At 37.8% G+C, this 22,052-nt stretch overlaps 2 protein-coding genes across 5 annotated transcripts; one reads left to right on the forward strand and one right to left on the reverse strand.

Moving 5' to 3' along the window:
* Positions 1–3,498: 3,498 nt before the first annotated feature.
* On the reverse strand, positions 3,499–12,525 carry LOC128865720 (uncharacterized). Of its 2 annotated transcripts, none has more exons than XM_054106006.1 (15): positions 12,359–12,525; positions 12,003–12,235; positions 11,805–11,855; positions 11,504–11,741; positions 11,096–11,440; positions 10,845–11,005; positions 10,644–10,745; positions 10,420–10,563; positions 10,191–10,327; positions 8,457–8,733; positions 8,332–8,390; positions 8,067–8,133; positions 7,748–7,993; positions 7,481–7,683; positions 3,499–3,999 (listed from the first exon to the last, which is right to left on the reverse strand). In XM_054106006.1, the coding sequence occupies exons 1-15, from the start codon at positions 12,405–12,407 to the stop codon at positions 3,837–3,839; spliced, it is 2,475 nt and encodes an 824-aa protein (XP_053961981.1). In that variant the 5' UTR covers positions 12,408–12,525; the 3' UTR covers positions 3,499–3,836. The 2 variants fall into 2 exon arrangements, with proteins under 2 accessions (XP_053961981.1, XP_053961982.1); XM_054106007.1 differs by having other exon boundaries at positions 7,754–7,993; positions 12,359–12,524.
* Positions 8,666–21,227, forward strand: LOC128865719 (spondin-1). Of its 3 annotated transcripts, none has more exons than XM_054106004.1 (8): positions 8,666–8,751; positions 17,573–17,864; positions 17,927–18,318; positions 18,388–18,594; positions 18,764–19,018; positions 19,139–19,310; positions 19,377–19,741; positions 19,820–21,227. In XM_054106004.1, exons 1-8 carry the CDS (start codon positions 8,749–8,751, stop codon positions 20,939–20,941), a joined length of 2,808 nt encoding a protein of 935 aa, XP_053961979.1. In that variant the 5' UTR covers positions 8,666–8,748; the 3' UTR covers positions 20,942–21,227. The 3 variants fall into 3 exon arrangements, with proteins under 3 accessions (XP_053961979.1, XP_053961978.1, XP_053961980.1); XM_054106003.1 differs by having other exon boundaries at positions 19,796–21,226; XM_054106005.1 differs by lacking the exon at positions 8,666–8,751 and adding an exon at positions 15,078–15,227 and having other exon boundaries at positions 19,796–21,226.
* Positions 21,228–22,052: the final 825 nt, after the last annotated feature.

The following is a 22,052-nucleotide window of genomic DNA, read 5'->3' on the forward strand; positions in this document are numbered from 1 at the left end:
AATTACTCCGAAACTACAATAGATAATGGCGTGAAATTTTGCATACCATTCAAGTATTATCTGTTCTATTTTTCAAGTGTTAATAACTCTTTTTATTGTGACAAATAGATAAATAAATAATAGCTTTTTGTAATCAGTTGCATTTTTTTATGTTTTCTTCACGCTGTTAATCAATCGGACTTACGGATAATTGTGCGGAAAACGCTTACCTTCAATAATCTGAAAATAGAATTTTGTACTTTTACTCCATTTCCGAGATATTGGCTGTTTTGTAACTTGATGCGCTCGACGGTGGCATTGCTGCCATCGGCTGATCGGTCGCGCGGTGGCTTGAGGACCGCGCAAACTGAAGCAGCGTGCACGTTTGAACATGGACAGGATTTATTGCCTATTGACTGAATTCGAAATTTTCGCAGACACACTGTTTTATCAAATCGCCCATATTCTCCTTGAAATTTACTTTACACTTTTTTAATTCATGCCTGATTTCATAAATTTTCAAAGCCACATTCTGATGCGTTTTACACACGCAAACACTTTGCGTCCCACTTTGCCCAGCGACAATGCATTCGCGAGGCCGAAGTTCTTTGAGTTTTGATACACCAATTAATGTCTCAAGGTATTCTATTCTAAATTGTTCGTGTAGATCATTCAGATTAAAAAGTAACAATTTTTTTTTCTTTTGTTTTCTTACCGTTATTAAAAACAGTTTTGCAGTCTTTTATTCCAGGTAACAGTCTACTTGAAAAATCAGACAAGTAGAAATTACGCACTTTTTCGACATACAAGTCTGAAATTTTTTCCACGTTTTTTAGCTGGCACAGATGCAAAGCCATTTTTTCTTCTCAATTTTTTAGATTTCGATGTATCGCAAACTTTTTTCACGGTCCAATTGTCTGGAATTGTTGTGAGAATTTGAATTTTATGGTTGATACTGTTCTTTTCAAGCTAAGCGTGTTTAATATTTTTCACAAAAGCTGAGTATGGATTTTCTGTTTTTTTCTGATTTTTTAATTCTGCATTTTCTGTTCCTTTTCCGGAATTAATGACGTCTGCAACAATTTCTTTGATTTCCTTATCGCATAAATCAGAATACCTTTTTTTTTAATAGGTGGTTCGCCTAGTTCTTGCAGAATTTTGTTCACTTTATCGAATTTCAAAGAATGATCAATGTTCTTTATTTCGAAATTTTCATCCTCCGAATCGTCGAAAGAATCTATAGAGCTATCCGACGTTTCACTTTCTGTACTTTGAGTAGGATTGAAAAAAGAAACGTGGCGATTTACTCTAGCGGAGTCAGCAATTTTAAATATTTTATTAACTTTCACATTAAAAATTGAAGTGTTTTTATTCATAAGTTATTGTTATAAATTCATTCAATTGTCCTTTGAGGTTAAAAACAGCAATAAAAGACAAAAAATTTGGAAAGTATGTAAATATCTAACGAAATGCACATTATACAAGCAAACATCCATTCACTCTGAAAAGGAATAATTTTCAATCGAAATTCAAATCTTGTTTGCAACAGCAGACAGTTCTGACAATGTTCATCTAGTGCGTTCACAGTAGTTTTTGCACCCTGATATAATTCTTTGCGACACATTTTACAAACATATTGACCAATATATTTTTCAAATTTATCATTCCACTTAGATGTCACCAAAAATAAATTGCGTCGGACACAATTATGGCTCTTTTTCATAAACAGATTAGAGCATACGCTCGGTCGAACCATAATTACAATAATATTGAAATATGCAAATATGCTCTGTCACCAGTCACCACTTAAATCGAACTGTCACAAAGCAGTGTCGAATTCAGTCAATAGGCAATAAATCCTGTCCATGTTCAAACGTGCACGCTGCTTCAGTTTGCGCGGTCCTCAAGCCACCGCGCGACCGATCAGCCGAGCGCATCAAGTTACAAAACAGCCAATATCTCGGAAATGGAGTAAAAGTACAAAATTCTATTTTCAGATTATTGAAGGTAAGCGTTTTCCGCACAATTATCCGTAAGTCCGATTGTTTAACAGCGTGAAGAAAACATAAAAAAATGCAACTGATTACAAAAAGCTATTATTTATTTATCTATTTGTCACAATAAAAAGAGTTATTAACACTTGAAAAATAGTACAGACAATACTTGAACGGTATGCAAAATTTCACGCCATTATCTATTGTAGTTTCGGAGTAATTAATTTTTTAATTTAATCTTGCTTAAAACTTTGATTGTTAATAACTATTGCTAAAATTGGAATTTGTGCGAAATATTTATAGAACAGCGTTAACATGACTTTGACTACACAATGAGACATCTTGCTCTAAAATCCGTGACTTAGTGAAATTTTCGAGGATCACTTGACATGGCTTTACTCAGCAAGATTAGTGACAATGAACCTACCAGTCATGAAGCCATGCTGGTTGTTAGAAATTGGGCGCTTGACTGAAACATACACCCTTTACTTGGCTATGTATTAGACTTATTAGGGTTCTCGGTCACAGCGGCATAGAGGGAAACTGTTGGGTTCATGGGTTGGCTAGACAAGTGATCATGGAGACGGTTGAATCGCAAAATGAGAGGATTGGGGTTTCCTTGCGAACCTGTGGTTTGCTCCTGGTAAGATGGGCCGTGCGTCAACTCAGCGAATGCTGGGCTAATGCGGTGAGACTTCGGATTGCTTCAAGTCTTTTCTGCAGAAGCTGTCTGGAGGACGAAGTGGAATCATCTCAGCACCTTCTTGTCAACTACCCTGCTCTCGTCGGGCAAAGATTTAGACATTTGGGCTCTAATTTTTTCGCTACACTTGCGGCTATTGTAGGTTAGTTTAGGTTATACTGGCGAGGCGACACCAGGTCAAAGTCCTATTTAGCAAAAATATGCATCATATGAATTTTAGGAGTCACGCGAGCTCCAGTTCAGGGATAGGTTCTAGCCTTTCAGAGCTGTAAGCACCCAGGTAGCATAGTCTAGTTTTCGAGAGAGCCGGGCAGTAGCATAGAAGATGGTCCAAGGTTTCTCTTTTACCCTGCATTGTGCGACTTTGTAGCTTTACGCTATTAATACGAACGTAAATCGCCACTGTTGGTCGTCATCCTCTAATCTAAACCCCCTTCTTTCTTTTGTTCACCTAGGCAGCCATAACTTTGGCTACATATTCAAATAGTTTAGAAACAGTTGAACAGTTTTTTTTGAAAACAGGTGTAATAAAGATAGCTTTCCAAGCATCGATAAACACACCCGCTTCCAAAGATCTATTAAACACGATAAGCAACATGAGTGAATAAACCAAGCCGGAACAATTTAAAAAAATGAAGGATGATGAACCATCAACATCGGTTTGCGTAGTCGCCTTACTGGGCAGAATACCATCCAGCACATCATCAAGCGCCGAAGAAAGCGATCTAAAATTAATAGTAGAAGTGGCTGCAGAGATAAAATATTCAAGAGGTTCAGATGACGAAACGAAGTAAGAATTGAAGAAATAAGCTTAAAATCAAATTCACAGATCAATACTCGTTTATTAAATTAGTTTTGAATTACCGGTTAACTTCCGGCTCAGTATTTTTATGCAATACGAGTACAATTCAAAAGTTAATAATTTTTGAGAGCCAGATAGTTCTGCAGCGTAGTATACATATATACATATTTACATTCACTTACATTTGTACATACATATGTTATACAAGTACAGATACACACGTACCGAAACACGAAAGCAAACAACAGTAATAAGAGAGTACCGATATCAGACTACAGATAACACCGTTTCCGCAAAGGATACTTCGAATGCTGATCGTTGATTTTATATGATTATTCATTTTGTTAATTTTTTTCATTTAGGTTTCATATTTCTTCACATTAATGTCAATCTGACGTTTACGTCGCCTTTCGCTGGTGTAATAGTAAAGGTTTTCATTGCAATCATCCGATCCCGGGATGGGTTGATAGATGAGATTCTTACAGCCGGGATTTCCAAGCACATTGTGTTGATAGATGGCGCTAAGTGGAGGGAGAAGGAAACATGTTGGAAGTGGGTTTTAATACATAAAATAAGAAATAAATAGTAAAAAGCAATTGAGTGCGGATTTGGAAGCATCTCAATCATATGCTGTAAATTTTTTTTTATTAAAACTTAAAGAATTAAGGAGCATAAAATAGAATTAAATATATTTTTCCATGCTTTATTCTTATTTTTTCATTTTATATGCTTCAATTGCTAAATTAATTTCATTTAGGTGGTAAGGGGTAGTCAACATTTTAAAAAAATTGAATTTTTTTGCATTTCCTTAAAGTATTATATCTTTAAAATATTGTGTGAAAATTTGAAGTGAATCCGAGAAATACTTTTCGAGTTATTCAACAATCAAGGAGTTATATACCTTGTGTTGGACTAAAAAATGGAAAACTTTTGTATGGCATATTCTAAAAGTACATCATTTAAAAAATATAAATTCAAAAAATTATAAACATCGGAAGTGCTATGAAGTGCACGCAAAACTTTAGACGCGATTATCTCGAAGTCGTGTTTTTTGAAAATTACCGTTGCGGTGAAAACTATTTGACCGATTTGCATAAACTTTTTTTTAATTGTTCGAAGTTACAACCTCGGGAATCTGAACGGTTCACTTTTTATAAATATTTGCATAGTTCGCTGGAATAATTTTTTTTTTTAATTTTTCAACCCCTCAAAAATCGTTTTTTTGGTGCAAACCGGTTTTCATATCGAGAAACGGCGTTTCGGGGGAGGGGCGATATGAACAATAAATAATAACATTTTTTAAAATAAAAACTCCAAAACGTATTCTTCGAGAGTTGTTCTTCAGTATGAATAAAAGTTCTAAAACATATTTATTTAAAAAAAATTATGACAATCGTCCATTTTTTCGGGCTCTCAAGGTATATAACCCCTTAACAAAGGGTGCTCGGACGCTCCGGAGCGTTCGAAAGCAAGTAGCTAGCAGCAGCAAAACGTTAAATGCGTTTTTCTCAAAACTATGTTTTTTGAACTGGTGATCACTGTAACATAAAACCCGCTTGATAGATTTCAATAAAAATTATACTGCTTTTAAAAAACATTAAAAAACTCGTGCCTGATTAAAGGATATTTTTTTTTTTAATTGCGATTTTCTTTTAACAATTTATTGTCGGTTTTATTCTCGAAAATTAATTTGGAAATTTGTATTAAGTTTGAAAAAAAACAAAATGGGAGGTGTTCGCTTAAGAGAAGTGTCCGTAAGGAGGGCATACACTGTATATTATATATATTTTTGTTTACATATGTTTCTAATACTTTTATAATTATTTTTTCATGTATTTCCGTAATTTATTTAATGTGTTTTCAGCTCAAAGAATTTCGCTTTTATTTTCTTCTGGTTTATTATTATTTTGTTTCCACCTTTTTACATAATTATTTTTTATTATTTTGTTTTATAAAATTTAAATTTTTTTTATTTATTTACTTCTATTCTATTTTTATATATAATTTATTGTATTTTAATTATCTGATTAAAATTTATTTTAATTTAGCCGAGGGCCTTAATTGTCAGTGCTCCTTGTAAAATTGCCCTTTTTATAAATGAATATATAAATAAAACTATGTTTTGTTTTATTTACTTTACTTCAATATATTTTATAATTAAAAAAACAAAGGTTCCAATCTAATTTTTTTTTTACTTTTTTTATTTTTCATTTCATAGCAATTTCTTGTATTTAATATTATTTTACTTTATTTTGTTGTTTTTTTATTTGAATTTCTTCTATTTCATATTAATTTAATTTATTTTTTCTATTTTGTTTTATTTTTTATTTTACTTTACCTCATTCTTTTCGTAAATAAAAGAATATATGTTTTGTGTTTTTCATTTTCTTTTATTATTGTATATTTTATTTTATTTTAATCTAGTTTCTTTTATTTTAATCTAATTTCTTTTATTTTATTTTACTTTATTTTATTTTACTTTATTTTATTTTAAAATGAAAGTATTTTATTTTAATTTATTTATTCTATATTATTTTATTTTACAGTCAGTTTATTTTATACAATAAAAATTTTGGAAAGAAATATGTTCTATAAAAATATTTGATTTTAATTTATTTTGTTTTAATTTCTTGTAAATCCTGGCCAAATTGTTAAACAACGTACTTAATGTCAATGGACAGATGTATAAAATAAAGGGGAACAAAAAAAAAATTTTTCTTTTATTTCATTTTATTCTCATTTTATTTTACCTTACTTTATTTTATATTATTAATTTATTTTCGGCCGCCGTAGCCGAATGGCTTGGTCCGTGACTACCATTCGGAATTCACAGAGAGAAAGTAGGTTCGAATCTCGGTGAAACACCAAATTAAGAAAAGCATTTTTCTAATAGCGGTCCGCCGCTACATTGCCTGCCGAATGGCAAACCTCCGAGTGTATTTCTGCCATGAAAAATCTCCTCATAAAAATATCTGCCGTTCGGAATCGGCTTGAAACTGTAGGCCCCTCCATTTGTGAAAGAACATCAAGACACACACCACAAATAGGAGGAGGGCTCGGCCAAACACCCAAAAAGGGTGTACGCGCCAATTATATATACATAATTTATTTTGAAATAAGAATATTTTGTTTTAAATTACTTTATTTTATCGTAATTTAGTTTAATTTGGTTTGCTTTATTTAAATTTTGTCTATTTTGTTTTAAATTATTTTATTTTGTTTTATTTTATTAACTTTTTTATTTTATTCTTTACTTTTACTTCATTTTTTATACATAAAAAAATCTTATACTTGAATTTCTTTTATATAAGTTTATTAATAAAAATATGTTATTTTAATTTATTGTATTCATTTTTAATATTGAATATATTATTTTAGTTTAATCCATTTTATTTAGCTTTGCATTTTATTTTTTTTAGTAAGTAAAAGAAGAAATAAAATTTAAGATTTTGGCGTGGGAATCTGAGTATTTACTAATGAACTTTCTCATTTCATACTTTGATCTTCTTCTTGTCTTCTGTAGTCTACATTTTTCTGTCACCTACAGTTTTATACAGAAATCTGGTAAGAATTTAAGATTTCGAAACCATTCAAATGTAAAGTGCACTGTGTTGGATTTGAAAGGTATATGTAAGTGAAATCTTAGATACAACTCGCTGAAGAAGTGCTGCATCAATTTCTGAGATTTTTTTTTAATTTCATTAAGAAAAGAGATCAGGATTCCTCGACATACAGTTCGGCAGTTATATCCGGTCAAGGATCATCACTTCATCAGTATTTCTAGAAAATGTTGTGGCAATGCTCTACGCTATCACAACAACAAAAACAAACATTCGAGAGTGAGATTTAGACCACGCAATCTTAGCCCTTTTAAAATATCTTTGTTGTTTTTCTCTAAGGTTTGTAAATCAATAGTCAAGATAGCCGAATCCCGTTTGACAAAAATGCATTGTGTGAAAAATGCAACTCTTGACCTATTTCTGTTTATGACCACATACATACATTGTTTGCTTTAGGTTAGCAATCTCTTCTTCCATCCTTCCGATCTTCTCCTCCTGCTTCACCCGCAACATCTGACTACGGTCATTACTCTCCTCCAACAACTTAATCATATGCTCCTGACGTGACAATTCCATTTGCTTGTGACTCAACGTGTTGAAGAGATTATTGAATTCCTCCGATTTCGTACGCAACTCATTGTTCAGCTTTGGGAATTAAAAAGAAAGTTTCCTACAACAACTGGTATTGCTTTGGCGTCAGTAGACTCACCCATACCTCATTGATGGTAATATTCTTTTCACCAACGTCGACAAACATTTGATCAAGATGTATGCGCTGACTATTGTCATTCGTTTGCAAGGAGTTTATCAATTCGCTGCGCACCTCTAGCAGTTGTTGATCGCGGCGGATCTGTTCTTCCAGCTGTTCGATACTAAAGTGCGCTTTGCATAATTCAACTCTAAGTTTTTCGATTTCTCGATGTTTTTCGGCCTCGGACTGAAGTAATTTTTGGAGCTGTATTTGGGAAAAGAAATCCTTAATAGATTTCTTTGGGAAAAGAAAGCGTGAAAGTGTGACCAAAACTCACCTCTTCCTGGTTTTCCTTGGGCAATTCTGTGCTTTCTTCGGCATGTTTCTCACGTTCCAACAATTCTCTGAGGTAAGCAAGCATATACGATATTAGAAAATATAACTTGGGGTTAGAGTACATTTAATGGCGATTACAAGGCGAAACTACTACAAGACGAAACCACAAGACTGCTTAACAAGTGTTCACGTGCAGTCAGCGAGACCTACTCAATTTTCACACTATTCACACTCAATTAGTTTTATTTATCACTCTTGAAACTTACCGATTACTTTCTTCCAGTTCACTGATCTTTTCCCGTAGTTTATCCATCTCCATAATTTTCTATCGAGTTCAAACACGTGTTTAACATTGAAACATAAATATGTTTACCTCGTTTCCCTTTCTTACCTCCTGCAGTTTCTCAACCTGCTCCACAAACTCATGCTTCTCTTTTTCCGATGCGTCTATTTTTCCTTTCAACTTATTTATCTCCTTTTTGAGTTCTTTCTCATGGTGGGAATGTTCGACTTGTGTTTTCGTTTGGATTGCTTCTTCTATTGCCTTCTTAGACTTTTCGAGTTCAACTTCCAGTTTTTGTATGGTTTCGTTTTTCTCGTGTTTGTCTTTCTTTTCGTGGTTCAATTGATTTTCAGAGTGTGTCAATTTCTTATTGAGAGCTTGAATACTAAGCAAGAGTGAAATGGTAAATAATTTAGCAATAAGAAAGGAATTAGAAAGTGTGAGCAATAAACAAAATAAGTATTGCAGTGCTCTGGAACTCAATAATAAAGATCTCAGATTATAGTTATGAAAGTATGGATCCATCGCATAATCCTTAGTTTCGAAACTAGCAAATTTATCTTATTAGGTAGTTAAGAAAACGAGTAAAGGAGTATTTTATCGGCTGGGTTCCTAAATATCACTTTATCGGGTAGCTGGAAAAATAGCCTTTTTGGGTGTTTGATCGAGCTCCTCCTAATTACAATTTCAAGTCGACCCCGAACAGCAGATATTTTTCTACAAGAAGTTTTTCATGGCAAACGATCACCCAAGCCACAAAAGTGAAGAAAATTATAGCACATACAAGGGTGGTTTGGGATAAACCATTTTTTTTTTAATTTTCGACACAGGCTTATACTCGTACACTTCGGCCAACGGTATGCTATTTAGTTGATCTCCTCCGAATAGAATTTGTCCAAGTCTGAAAAAAGCCATTCGTTTCCGCAATCACTTCCTCACCTCTGAATAAAATATTTTTCACATCATCCATGTCTTCGAATTGGGGAACAAACAGTAGTCCGACGGACCCAATGTAGCCAAGGCTGAAGAATAGGGGAAATGGGGTTGGAATCGTAGGGCGTGAGCTGGAGCATTGTCGTGATGGAAGCGGATAATCACTTGAGTTCCTCGATTCAAACGAATGCCAAACACATAGAAATAGGCCGATCTGGCTGAAACTTGGGGTGTGCCTAAGAGGGGAGAGCCTACTAACTAAACATAATTCCGATATGTGGGGTGTGCCATCTCTCTGACTTTGCACCAACTTTTCAAACGACCCTCGCAAATAAATGTACTCTAACCTTCTGAGTGTGTAAGCTCTAGTAGACTAATTGTTTTCGACTCAAGCCGCCGCAGATAATTTCGAGTGCTAATTTTGCTTCTTTAGATCTGACAATGTGCATTGCGCCATTAAGCAGGAACATTATTAGATGGAGAATATGGAAGAATACCTTTTTGGGCCTAATCTGCATAGACATAGTAGTGAAATAACAGTGCGCTGATTGCTTTTTTCGATCATGATGGGTTGAGATGGTTATGAATGCAACACCAAGTCCGCTATTCGCTATTGCAGATGAAAAGTTCAAGTTGCCTCGACTTAAAATTGACTAACGAAATAAGGTCTATATTTGTGAATAGACAGTTAAAAAATCGTTAATTGGGTCTCCTATTATTTGTTGAGCTCCATGAGAGGCTAAGCAACCTCGAAAGCATTTAGGGATTTTGCTGAAAGAACAAGCTTGCTTGTGTTAATGAATTTTGCCCATTCATGTAATGGATCGGGGACAACACTGGATACCGCCCCTTTTCATAGCCACTTTAAGTGGTAATTTTTTAAAGATATGCAAATTCATGCACACTTACTTTTCCTTACAACTTTTCAGTTCCTCCTGCAGCTTCGCCTTCTCCGTTTGTTCGTGGGTGCATTCCTCTGTATTCTGTTGCAGTGTGGTCTTCAATTTATCATGTTGTTTCTCTAAATTACGCAGTTTTCGATTCATCTATATTTCATTGAGAAGCAAGAAGAAGAATTCAAACAAAGCAAAAGAAAAAAGTAGGTTAAGTAAAAAGCCTGAAAACTTTGCGAACAAACCTCAGCGATTTGAGTTTCCCGCTTTGTTGCATCTGCTTCAGTCTTTTCCTTTAACTCTTTCTGCAAAGCCTCTATTTCATCAGTGTGTACAGCTTTCAATTCCGCTAACCGCTTATCGGCCATTTGTAAGGCTTTTTTGCCCTCCTAAGCGTAAAATCAAATCAAAGTGGGGGTTTATAAATTAAATGAATACTTAAAATTGTCTAATGCGTATAATCTATCACCTGTATTTCTTTTTGCATTCTAACGATCTGCGTATCCATCTCGGTATCCCGGGCATTGGCTAGCGAGTTCACGCATTCGAAGAGATCTTGCAATTTTTTGGTCTGTTCGGAAAGAGCGCATAAGAGTTGTAGCACCGGGCTCTTATGAGCTTTCACCTTCAAAGTTTTTGAAGGCAAAGCTTTCACCGCAGCTTATCTTACCTGCTCTTCTTCAAGCTTAGTACGCATTTCATCCAAATTCAGCGTACGCTCCGCTTCACTTTTCATTGAGTGCAACTCCTTTAGGTTATCTATCAGGCACATAAGGCAACTGTTCACTGCGAATCGCACTTTCTCTTTAAAATCATTTACAGAGTCCGTCGCTTTAATGTTATAGGATATTGAAATTAAAAACTATATGCCATGATATCTATACGTGTATATGTAAATCAATTGCACCCGCGTTCACTTACGTAATTTCTTCGGCATCTTAATCACGTGATCGTCCTTCAGTACCAACTTATATTCGTCATTCTTAACCAAGGTTATGAATTTATAGTCCGCTTTTAGTTTGTCGGGTGAGCTGAGTTTTAGGGTCTCGAACTTTTGCATGAAGTCCGTTTGCATATCCTGCAACTTGCGTTGAAGACCCTCGAACACTTTCAGTTTATTATTCTCGACGACACGTTCACGGGCGCTCAGTACTTGCCCGCCTCCGGCGTCGTGATCACCAGCAGTTGAAGTAATTTTGATGAGTTGTGGCAAGGCTACTTCACCTTTGCGTATATCGCAATTGCTGCGAGAGGAAATGGTGCTAGCTGAAAGTTGTAATGGTGCAGAAATTTGCAAAAAAAAAATATATATTTTCTGTTTTTTCATACCACTTCTCTTCGAGATCCTAGCCGCCGCATTGCCACGCAACGTCGGCGTTTTTATATGTGGCGGCTTTAAATTCGTCGAAGTGTTCGCCTTGAAACTCATTTTGGACATGTTTGGTTCGAGTTTCTTGTTACCGCCCAATTCTTTGATGGTTAAGCTGATCTTGGAGGCGGATCGCATTTGTTGGCGCTGACCGAAGCGCGGTGTAGTTCCAGTCTTCGTGGTAGCATTTGTAGCCGTCTGGAAAAATGAAATATTTTAAATTCTAAAAACTATTCATTATTCTCAAATTATCATACGTACAGTGCGTTTCATTGGGATTTTCGTTTGGACGTTGTTTTGCGCCGACGTCAACTAAATATTTAACGATAACAACAAAGAAAAATATACCCAAAAAAAAAAACTAAACGCAGATCAAATCAAAATTTGTTTCTAATTTGAACGAATTCAATAGAAAAGCATTCTTGTGTTAATTTTTTTTTCGATTTCGTTCGTACTCACAGTTTTTGACCGAACGTAGTGCGGTTTCGATTCATTACTGCTTTTGGGCGTTAGTAAGGGAGTATTGCTTGTGGTGGGAGCGATGGGAGCAATGGAAGCACTGTCAACAGCTGACTCCGTTGCTGCGGACGGCCTTTTAGATGGCTCGATCTTTTGCTTGAAAGTTTGCTCACCAGTTAATTTGGGTATGGATTTGGAAAGATCCTTACGACCAGGCGATAATGGTGTCGATACTATTAAAATGTTTCAATACACATATAGTAACTCCACATATACTTATACAAGTTTTTTGCCATTGATATTGTACACCTCTTGCCTTCCATCGTGCGCCTGCATGCACAGCTTGACACACTTACCGAGTTTGCTGGCACTGCCGGCACTATTTCTGCTTGGCGAAACATCCATTTTGCTAAATTTTATGCTTTTAAAATTTCTGGAGTTTTAAATAAGTTTCGCTTTTAATTTGGCTTAATAAGAAATTAATTTAAAAAATACAGCTTTGCGAGAAAAAATTTTTTTGTATTGTAACAAAATATAATAAAAATTTTTCACTGACATACAATTGAATTTTATGCAAACGAATACTTTTGCTTTTAAATTAACAATAAAAAATATTTTTTTAAGCCTTTTACAAGTGTTTGCGACCACATAAATTAGTTCGAAGTACTACTTTGGAGGAAGAAGTGGTGCTCAAAAGAGGAATTGCAAGCAGGATGGGCTCATCCACCAGTGTAAATTTATTAAAAAATCGAAAACCGAAAAATATCATATGGAGGCGCTCGAGACAACCACATGAATTGGTAACATTATCCACCATCCGAGTCTCAAGGAGCGCTTTATAGGTGAAAGACTCTAAGCAACTGATTGGTAACTTTGGAATAGTAGAGCCAATTCAACTTCTATCGAGTAGCAGCGCCGTAAGTCCATAAGTTCTCGAACTATCCTGAAGTTGATTGCTGCTCATTGACAAGAGAAGACGCTCATAATTTTGATATAAAGATAATCCATTTTGTATTTTACGAGGGTCGTTGGAAAAGTCCGTCCGAAACTAAAAAATACTTAATTGTTTAGTAAACTTTTTGTTTTATTTTCGACATATCCTCCTCTTAAGCTTACACACTTCATCCAACGCTGTTCTAGTTTGTTGATCTCTGCCGAATAGGATTTGTCCAAGTCTGAAAAATAACCAATCGTTTCTGCAGTCACCTCCCCACCGTTGAATAAGATCTTTTTCCCGCCAGCTATTTCAAATTGGGGAACAAATAGTAGTCCGAGAGATCCGAGGGAGCCAAGTCTGGAGAATAGTGGGGATGCGAAACGAGTTGGAACCCTATTTTCATTAATTTTCTGAACACAACTGAGACGTGAGGTGGTGCATTGTGGTGATGGAAAAGGAAAATCACCCGAATTTCTCGATTCAAACGAATGCCAAACACGAAGAAATGCCAGTATATGGTATACCCCAATCTAGCTGAAACTTGATAGTAGTATGTAGATCAAGTAGGTGATCGACGAAAAGTGGCTATAATTGGCAATAATAAAGCTGTTCAGAGCTTAATCGAATATTTTGAGGTTGAGTCGCAGAGGAGGCTCTTGAAATGTACGAGGTAAAGGTATTGCGAAAGATTTTGGAATCCTTACACGTTGGCGACAGTGAATATAGCAGACAATGGAGCAATGAGCTGTATGAGCTTTACGGCGACATAGACTTAATGGCTTCAGATATTTCAGACAGGGTGACTAGCTGATGTTGGGAAAGATCGTGCGAGGTGCAGAACTTAATCACTCCGGCATAATATAAGAGCGTACAATTGCTGCCGCGCTGTTAGTTTTCCCTTTTTCAAACTGGATAGAGAAGGAAAGCGAATAGGTCTGGTGGTGAACGAGGACAAAATGAAGTGCGTTCTTATGTCAAACAAACAGTCGGCGCACTCGCGTGTCGGCACCCACGTCACTGTTGACTGTTATGATTTCGAATACACCGAAGATAAAATTCAATGGAGAATCGCTCTTACCAACAACTGTTACTTTAGACTTAGTAGTAGTAAAATCCTCTCTCGACAAACAAAAATAGCACTTTATAGGACTCTCATCATTCCCATCCTACTGAATGGCGCAGAAGCTTGGCCGATGACAATTTCCGATGAGGGGTAGTATTTGAGAGAAAGATTCTGCGGAAGATTTTTGGACCTTTGCGCGATGGACGAAATAAACATAGTGCAGCGAGTGAAGATCCAGCGGTTTTGCGGGCTGGGTCATGTCCTATGAATGGATACAAACGATCCAGCTCTGAAAGTATTCGATGTGGTGCCTGCTAGTGCTAGGCGAAGAAGAGGAACGCTTCCTTTGCGTTGGAAAGATCTGGTAGAGAAGGACTTGGATTCACTTGGCGTGTTCAACTAGCGCCGGTTAGCACGAGAAGAGCTTTGTTAAACTCAGCCAAGCTCGCTTTAGCGGTTATCGCGCCTATAAAGAAGAGAGATACCAGAAGAGTTAATTTTGTTATTTAATAGACTCACCTAGTACCTTTTATATTTCTATTCTTTTCACATCAAATAGCACGTCTTCCATTTATACTTAGTTTAAGCTGGATTTAATTGTAGGTAGAAGTGAACACCCTTAAATAGAGAGCAGCACTTAGTGCCTCATAGTAAATGTAAACAAAGCGAAAGCTCACACTTACCAAACGCACGTCTATTCTCTGCTATTACATCCAGCATTGAAAAAGAGAGACTCAGTGCATTGGTCTGCAGTCTATAAAAGGTGCAGAGAGATGGAAATTGGACATTATGATGAACATTTGGGTCTAACAAGGGTAGATGTACAGTATTTGCAATTCTACAGCGCTTTTGAGGTGAATTCATTCATTCATTGGCCTAACCGAGCGTTAATGCCTTGTTGTTGGTGCTGTTGTACCTACTGCTGCTAAATGGCTGCCTGACACTTTATGAAAGGGGGAGGGATAAGATGAGCGTGCAATTCACATGAGCAGCATGTCGAGCCCCAGACATCAGCAGGCGTGCATTAGCCAATTGATAGTGCAATAGCACCTTAGTTGCGGTTCAACTGGTGAGCGAACAAGTTGGAAAAGGCGCAAAAGGGCACAAGTGCGAGAGTGAAGCATAAAAGTGTGACGAGAAAATTTACTTGCTTTAATTAATTTTTTTTGGAATAAAAATATCAACATTAATTAGCTTTTAGTAATATTTTGGTGAAAATTAAAAGGTAAAATTGTGATCGGAAATAGTGAAAATTGTTTCTTTAGGGCTTTGCGAGTTTTTGCCGCCCGGAAGCCGTACAAGTGTTAGGGTGCGTCAAAAGTGTGCTTAGATTGCGACTTTTCCGTGTTACAAAAAAAAAAAAACAAAATATGTAGCTGCACTATAAATTAAATTGAATCACTTTTAATCAATTCTGATGTGCTAACAAACAGGCGTCAACATGTACTTGCTTACATACATACGCAAATATGCATGTATACATACATAATATACATACATAGATTAGTTCCAGAACTATTTTTGAAAAAATATTATTATTACTAAATGAGAATTAGCAACCAAGAGGAAATGCAGTAGTGATGAAATTTTGTAAAAAGCAAAAATCCCCACGTGGGTGAACTAAAAGTATTATTGGCGTATTTTTAAGTAATTTTATACACACCAACTACATAGATGCTTCTGGAAATATTAGAACTTTGAAATTACCACTGCAAATGGCTTTACAATTAATTGATAGTATTTAATTAGCGTCGCAACCGTTGATGAGGAATAAAGGGCCATCCACTTTTACGCTTCAGTGAACTCTCTCAACGCAGACGGAAATTCAGGGCATACGAAATTGTTTCTATTAAATCAGCGCGAAATTTTTCTGATTCGCCAAAGAGTAGCACTGAACTAACAAAGTCCCAAACCTGGCAAGCAGGTTGGACTACGTTTCTCCAAAACCCGCCTTCCTTACAGGCAGTCAAATTGAGATCAAAGCTCTTAGGGCGATAACGGCTAACTGGAAATATGTTCAAGCTGGCAGCTTGTACTGGGATGCGCAACAGAGTTGAGGACCTGAGGCAAAACTTGAGGAATCGTGTCCATGCATATAAGTCCCACTAGTTTTTTCACTTCCGCTAGTTGAGATGAAGGCTAGAGTAGGCTCTAGCAATAGATTGACTAATCTGGATACCTGCAGAGTATGGCGCTCACTTTGGCCAACACTTTTTGAAAGAAGAACCCAAAACTTGCTGAGGCAGTCCAGATTCGAACCACCGAATAACGATTTATGTAGGAGCTGTAGAAATGACTCAGCACGCAGGCGGTGTCTGTGCGCTAAACTTTGAAGAAAGCGCTTCGGATTTTTAGAAATCACTTGTTCGAAGATCTGAATAGTTTAGAGACCATCTTGGATTCCCCAAAAGTTCGGGACATTTAGAGATATTTTGGGTTGGATAAAGGTAGTTTTGCCTGTATGCAGTAATGAGTCTTTATGGACACTGAGTGAACTCTTTTTAAGAAGAGCTCGCCTGGCCTAGGCAGGTGGGAGAAATGGTTAAAGTACCACTCTGGTTCTACTCCAGTAGCACTAAAGTGCCGTTTTAACACCATTATGAAACCTCCAACAGGCAGACATCTACAGCCAGCCAGAGCTGTTAATGTAATGGAAAGAATTGATCGAATTTAGGTTGGCGCACTGCCTCAGGCTGTCGAAGAAAGGATCACCCAGTGACCTCAATCGTTTAGCTGGCAAACCCGGACATTTACAGAGAAAGTGCTCATCAGTGTCCTTCTTCAAAAGGTCCCCACAGTTTTTGTAATGGGGGTTAAATGGTAAACTTAGCTTTTCCGCGTGTGTGCCGAGCGTCCAATGACCGGTAAACACAGCTACGAATTTCGAAATTGAATAGCGTGGAGTTCCCAGAACTTTCTCAGTCCTCAGTCCATTTTACTGGGGCCGAAGGGTTTTCGAAATAGCACATGAAGAAATGGAACTCCATCTTTTTTTCGCTTTCCTGAGAAATAAGTTGTGCAAGTCGCCTGGCAAAAGCTAGCAACAATTTTTTTTTGCTTCCCATGTTAGAGCAGATACTTGGTTTGAGTCTAACAAAGTTGTGGACAACACACTGTTATTATTACCTCTTTGATATCTTCGTAAAGTCTATCGTTCCATAAGCTTATGAATCCATCAGAGCGGATTTCTCTTGAACACTTCATGAAGTGTGGTTTCTATTCGTCGTGAAATGGCTTTAAGTTTCATTTGCCCTAGTTGAGACAATAATTATTTTCATTTTAATTTGAAGGCATTGGTTGACTGTTAGTTTTAATGGCAATTCCAGGAAACCTCGTTCTAACTAGTAATAAGAAATACCCTTTCTTCTTACCCCTCTATTAGCGAATACTGTTCCCAACACTGGAGCTGTGTTGCTCAGTTTCCGTACTATTAATTTTTAGAAGTTCCGTTTTTGAAGAGAGGAGTATTTTTTGAAATTCTGAAATAGTTACTTCTAGCAAAAAGCTTGCAACGGGTTACCCTTTATATGCATGCATGCACATTCCTAATGCCACAACTCATTGTTTCAGGCTTGCAACCCAATAAATACACATTACAGAACGACTATCCAACAGCCGAGTATTAATAGAAAGTCTTTAGTAAGCAAAACGAAACCCGTTACGTCTCAGTTGCGAACAGTGTGGAGCAACAAAATGAATTGGTTGGCTTTGATCATTTCCATTTCGGCGACAATTAATATAGCGCTCGCCTGTAGTCGCATACCACCCGGCGCGACGACCGCCAAATCACGAGTGGACGATAATTACATGGTGTCGATAGCCGGAAATCCGCAAACATACATTCCGGGACAGAAATACAATGGTATGAAAAAATATGCATATATTTGCGGAATAACAGTACTTACTTTTCCAAATTTTGTACAGTCTCACTCGTCGCCTACAATGATCTGTCTTTTATCAGTTTCATATTGGCATTGGAGAGCGCCAATGAAGTTGACGAACAAGCGGACTTTGGTACACTTGGCTATTTCGAGATCATCGATTTAACAGAGACACGTTTCAGTCCACGTTGTCCGAATCTTGTGGAGAACACAAATACGAATATGAAGACACACGTGGAAGTGATCTGGGTAGCACCGGCAACCACGGGAAATGGTTGCGTTCTTATCAAAGCCACGGTGACGCAGCATCGTGATGTCTGGTTCATGGATGATGGTTTTTTGACAAAACGCATTTGTGAGGAGGAGGTTGATGATGTGGATACACAACCGAGTATTGTGGATCCCTGCTGTGCATGTGACGAGGCAAAATATGAGGCAAGGCTGTTCCCTTAGGAGTTATTAGTTGAGACCTAATTTAGTGTTTTTATTTTTACTACGTTTTAGCTCACTTTCGAGGGAAAGTGGTCGCGACATACACATCCCAAGGACTTCCCGGCAAACAGTTGGCGCACCAGATTTAGTGACATTATTGGCGCCTCACACACCATTGATTATCGCTTTTGGACTTATGGTGAGTTGGGGAGTCAAGGTCTGCGTGAGGTGGCCGAGCACGGATCTACGAGAACGTTGGAAAGTGAGCTGAAAGATCAGGTAAGAAAGTTGTGCTAAGGGAAGAGGAGGAGCCGCAAGTTTGGTATATATTTCTCTGTCATCCGTCTTTAAATCCTACCAAAATTATGCCAACCATTCATGCATTTTTCTTCACGTAATTTCAATTAGTCTTTTATTTGCTTCTAATTAACCATATTTTCATTCACAGAGTGACCAAATAAGAACAATCATTAAAGCGCGTGGCATTTCCTACCCCAACGTGACTGGTAAAACTTTCGCCGTCTTCCGGGTGGATTCTAAACATCATTTGATTTCTCTGGTATCTATGATTGATCCTTCACCTGATTGGATTGTGGGCATTTCAGCCTTAGAACTTTGTTTGCCCAATTGTACATGGATCGAGAACAAAGTACACAATCTTTATCCTTGGGATGCGGGTACGGATAACGGACCTTCCTATATGGTAATCTAAACATGAGTTTTACGTTTCGTTAAACTTCAGAATTCGGGTCACGTTTCCAATTTGTTTCGAATTCGAAATAACTGTTATTTTTGGTCCCTGCAATAAACCGCTTACTTTCAGTCTGCCGATCAGCCACAAGTGCCTCCTGATGTTATCAGACGCATAAAATCAAATTTTCCAAATGATCCACGCTCGCCATTCTACGACCCCTCCGGTGCGCCTATGAAACCGCTAGCTACATTGCACATAAATCGACGCAGGTTGTATGAGAAGACTTGCGAGAATGCAGAAGGTGAGTTCGAGCTTAAATTTTGCTCTATTATAATTTTGAACTAAACAAATGGGTTTATCCAAATAGGGAAAGAGCCTACTGAGTGTGCCACCTTCCCCTGGAGTCATTGGAGTGATTGTAGTCCTAAGTGCGGTTCAGGTACGCAACATCGTACACGAGAGTACAAACAGCCGGCGGTAGCGCGGCGTTCCAAATGCCATAATACTTTGCGTGAAGAGCAGCCCTGCAATGGGCAGCGTTGTGGACCCGAAAGTGAAGATAATGCCGAAGAAGATGAAAATACAAATGAACATGAGGGCAATACGCAAGAAGTTCCCGAGTGTGCAATCTCTGGTTGGAGCGGTTGGTCTACATGTTCTGCGACCTGTGGTTCGGGCGTTATAATACGCTCGCGACATTACCTAAATCCCAGAGCGAAGAAGAAATGTCAGGTAAGCGAATAGTAGTTAGAAACCAAAAATTACTAAAGTCTCGAGTCCAAATAGAAAGTAAGTAAGCAGCGGTTGCAGGAAACCCGCAAATGCGAAGGTCCCGAATGTGGTGGTGATTTGGCAAATGGTGCCGGAGGTGAGGGGGGTACTGAAGGTGACGAAACGGCAGGTGAGGAGGAGAATGCCGTGGAAAATGAGCTGAGCGATGGCACAAGCGCATTCCATCCAGACAACAACAATGGCTTCCGTCTGTTCCAGAGCTACAGTCAGAAACGCGAGGACTACATACCACCAGAATGCGGCTATTCACAATGGTCCGACTTCTCACCATGCATCGGACCCTGCGGAAGTACTGGCTATCGCCAAAGACAACGCAAAATATGGAACAACGACGAAGTTTATGGTGTTAAGAATCCGAAATCGGATGGTAGTGATCCGTGTCGTCATATTAAGCGCGAAGAGATGGTAAATTGCACAAATCCCGCATGCGATACCATCGTACCACACTACTGTTTTGCCAGCCTTAAGATAAGTCCGTGCCGTGATGGCGATGTAACTAACTACTGGTATTACGACTATCCCACCGACCAGTGCGCCATATTTTGGGCCGATAAGTGCGACAAGAACCATAATAAATTTCTCTCGAAGGAGGCTTGTGAGGACACCTGTCGTCGTCCACGTCAAAAGTTAGATTTACAAAGCGAAAGTTTACGCATGGAACACCAACCAGTCGATTGTGCCGTCTCCGAATGGGAACCGCGCCCGTGCAATGTGACCTGTGGTGAGGGCATGCAGATAAAGACGCGGCGTGTGCTACGACGCGCCAAATACGGCGGCAAGCCTTGTCCCAAACATTTGGTACGATTGGAAAAATGCTATCAAAGCTGCGATGAGGTGTACACCATAAGTGGTGGATTGGGTGGCAGTACTGGTGACGGAAGCGATTTCGATAAGCCATTTCGCAATCGAGGCAGCTATGTGAGCGCACGACAGATGGTGAAGAAAGACGATTGTCGCTACTCAGAGTGGTCGGCTTGGACGCCTTGCACAGCCAGCTGCGGCGACAATTCGATGCGACAGAAGACACGAACATTACTCAACACGGAATTGAGCTACAAGTGTAAGGATCGCGTACGCGTGGAGAAATGCATCGTGATGCCATGTCTGCTGGAGAGCAACGATCAGGATAGTCAATGGTGAAATGGCTAGTGAGAAATGAGTTTTAAAAAACGGGAATAAGCTGAGACAAAAATTTAAATAATTTTACCATACATTATTTATTGTTCGCATGTAATAGTTTAGGAAAATGTATGTATTGAAAATAATCATTGTCTAAATGAAACTTGAAAACTTTCTAAATAAGGTACATATTTGTTTAATAATATGTTTAAAAGTATAATACTTATATTTGTATGTGTATAACGAAATACTCGATTGCATAGAGGATCACACAAATCGAATATTTATCTAACCAATTAATAAAAATTGTAGATCAAATTATTGGTATTTCATTTGACGAATGATCTCAGACATTCTTCTGAGTAAAAATGGTAGTTATGATTTGAATCGCAATAGACAGATGTCACTCCCGCTTACATCAAATTACAACCGATGGTTATCATTTGATCTAGAGATGCCCCCATTCTAAATCAAACTATTTTTTTCGCTTTTAAAACTTGTATGATTGGTGTTATAACTGGTATGGAGAATATCATCTGTGCTGCCATTCCCATCTAAAAACACTCAATTAAACAAGCTAATAGGAACGGACCATATTGCTTTGACGCCTTCAGCTATTGCCAATTCCATCACATAAAAAAATCCGCACACAATCCTCGTAAGGGACAACGGAAGCTCTACCTTTTCGGCTCCCAGCCACGAAGAATCGGATACTAGAAACCCATCCTTTCTGGCGAACTGCGTGCTACGAGCTGTGTAGCAGGTAGAAGCCAAAGAAATCCTTCTCCAATCTCCCAATATAAATGTTATTTCCTTTTTCTCGATAAGTTTGCCGCTGAAGCCCAATGGGTTGTTGAGTGACTACCATTCAGAAATGCGTAGACTCGAATCGGCGTGCATGAAATATCAAATGATAGAAAAGGTTTTTGTAATAGCGGTCGCCCCTCGGTAGGTAAAGGCAAATCTCTGAGTGAATTTCTGTCACGCAAAAACTCCTAATAAAAAAACCATTTGCAGTTTGGTGTTGGTTTGAAACTGTAGGTCCCTCTATTTGTGGGACAACATCAAGACGCAAAAATTTTGAGTACGCCCACATTGAATTCTTTAGAATAGTTGGTCTTGGATGCCTTTT

This window comes from Anastrepha ludens, chromosome 6 (genome assembly GCF_028408465.1).
Source record: "Anastrepha ludens isolate Willacy chromosome 6, idAnaLude1.1, whole genome shotgun sequence".
NCBI classification, from domain to species: domain Eukaryota; kingdom Metazoa; phylum Arthropoda; class Insecta; order Diptera; family Tephritidae; genus Anastrepha; species Anastrepha ludens.

Excerpts from the sequence above, each read along its gene's own strand:
- LOC128865719 (XM_054106003.1), top strand. Across the intron at positions 17,865-17,926 it reads TCCGGGACAGAAATACAATG|TCTCACTCGTCGCCTACAAT; the intron begins GTATGAAAAAAT and ends AATTTTGTACAG. Across the intron at positions 19,019-19,138 it reads ATAACGGACCTTCCTATATG|TCTGCCGATCAGCCACAAGT; the intron begins GTAATCTAAACA and ends GCTTACTTTCAG.
- LOC128865720 (XM_054106006.1), bottom strand. The coding sequence starts at position 12,407 with ATGGATGTTTCGCCAAGCAGAAATAGTGCCGGCAGTGCCAGCAAACTC. Across the intron at positions 12,236-12,358 it reads CGGCAGTGCCAGCAAACTCG|TATCGACACCATTATCGCCT; the intron begins GTAAGTGTGTCA and ends ACATTTTAATAG. Across the intron at positions 8,734-10,190 it reads CTGAAAAGTTGTAAGGAAAA|TATTCAAGCTCTCAATAAGA; the intron begins GTAAGTGTGCAT and ends ACTCTTGCTTAG.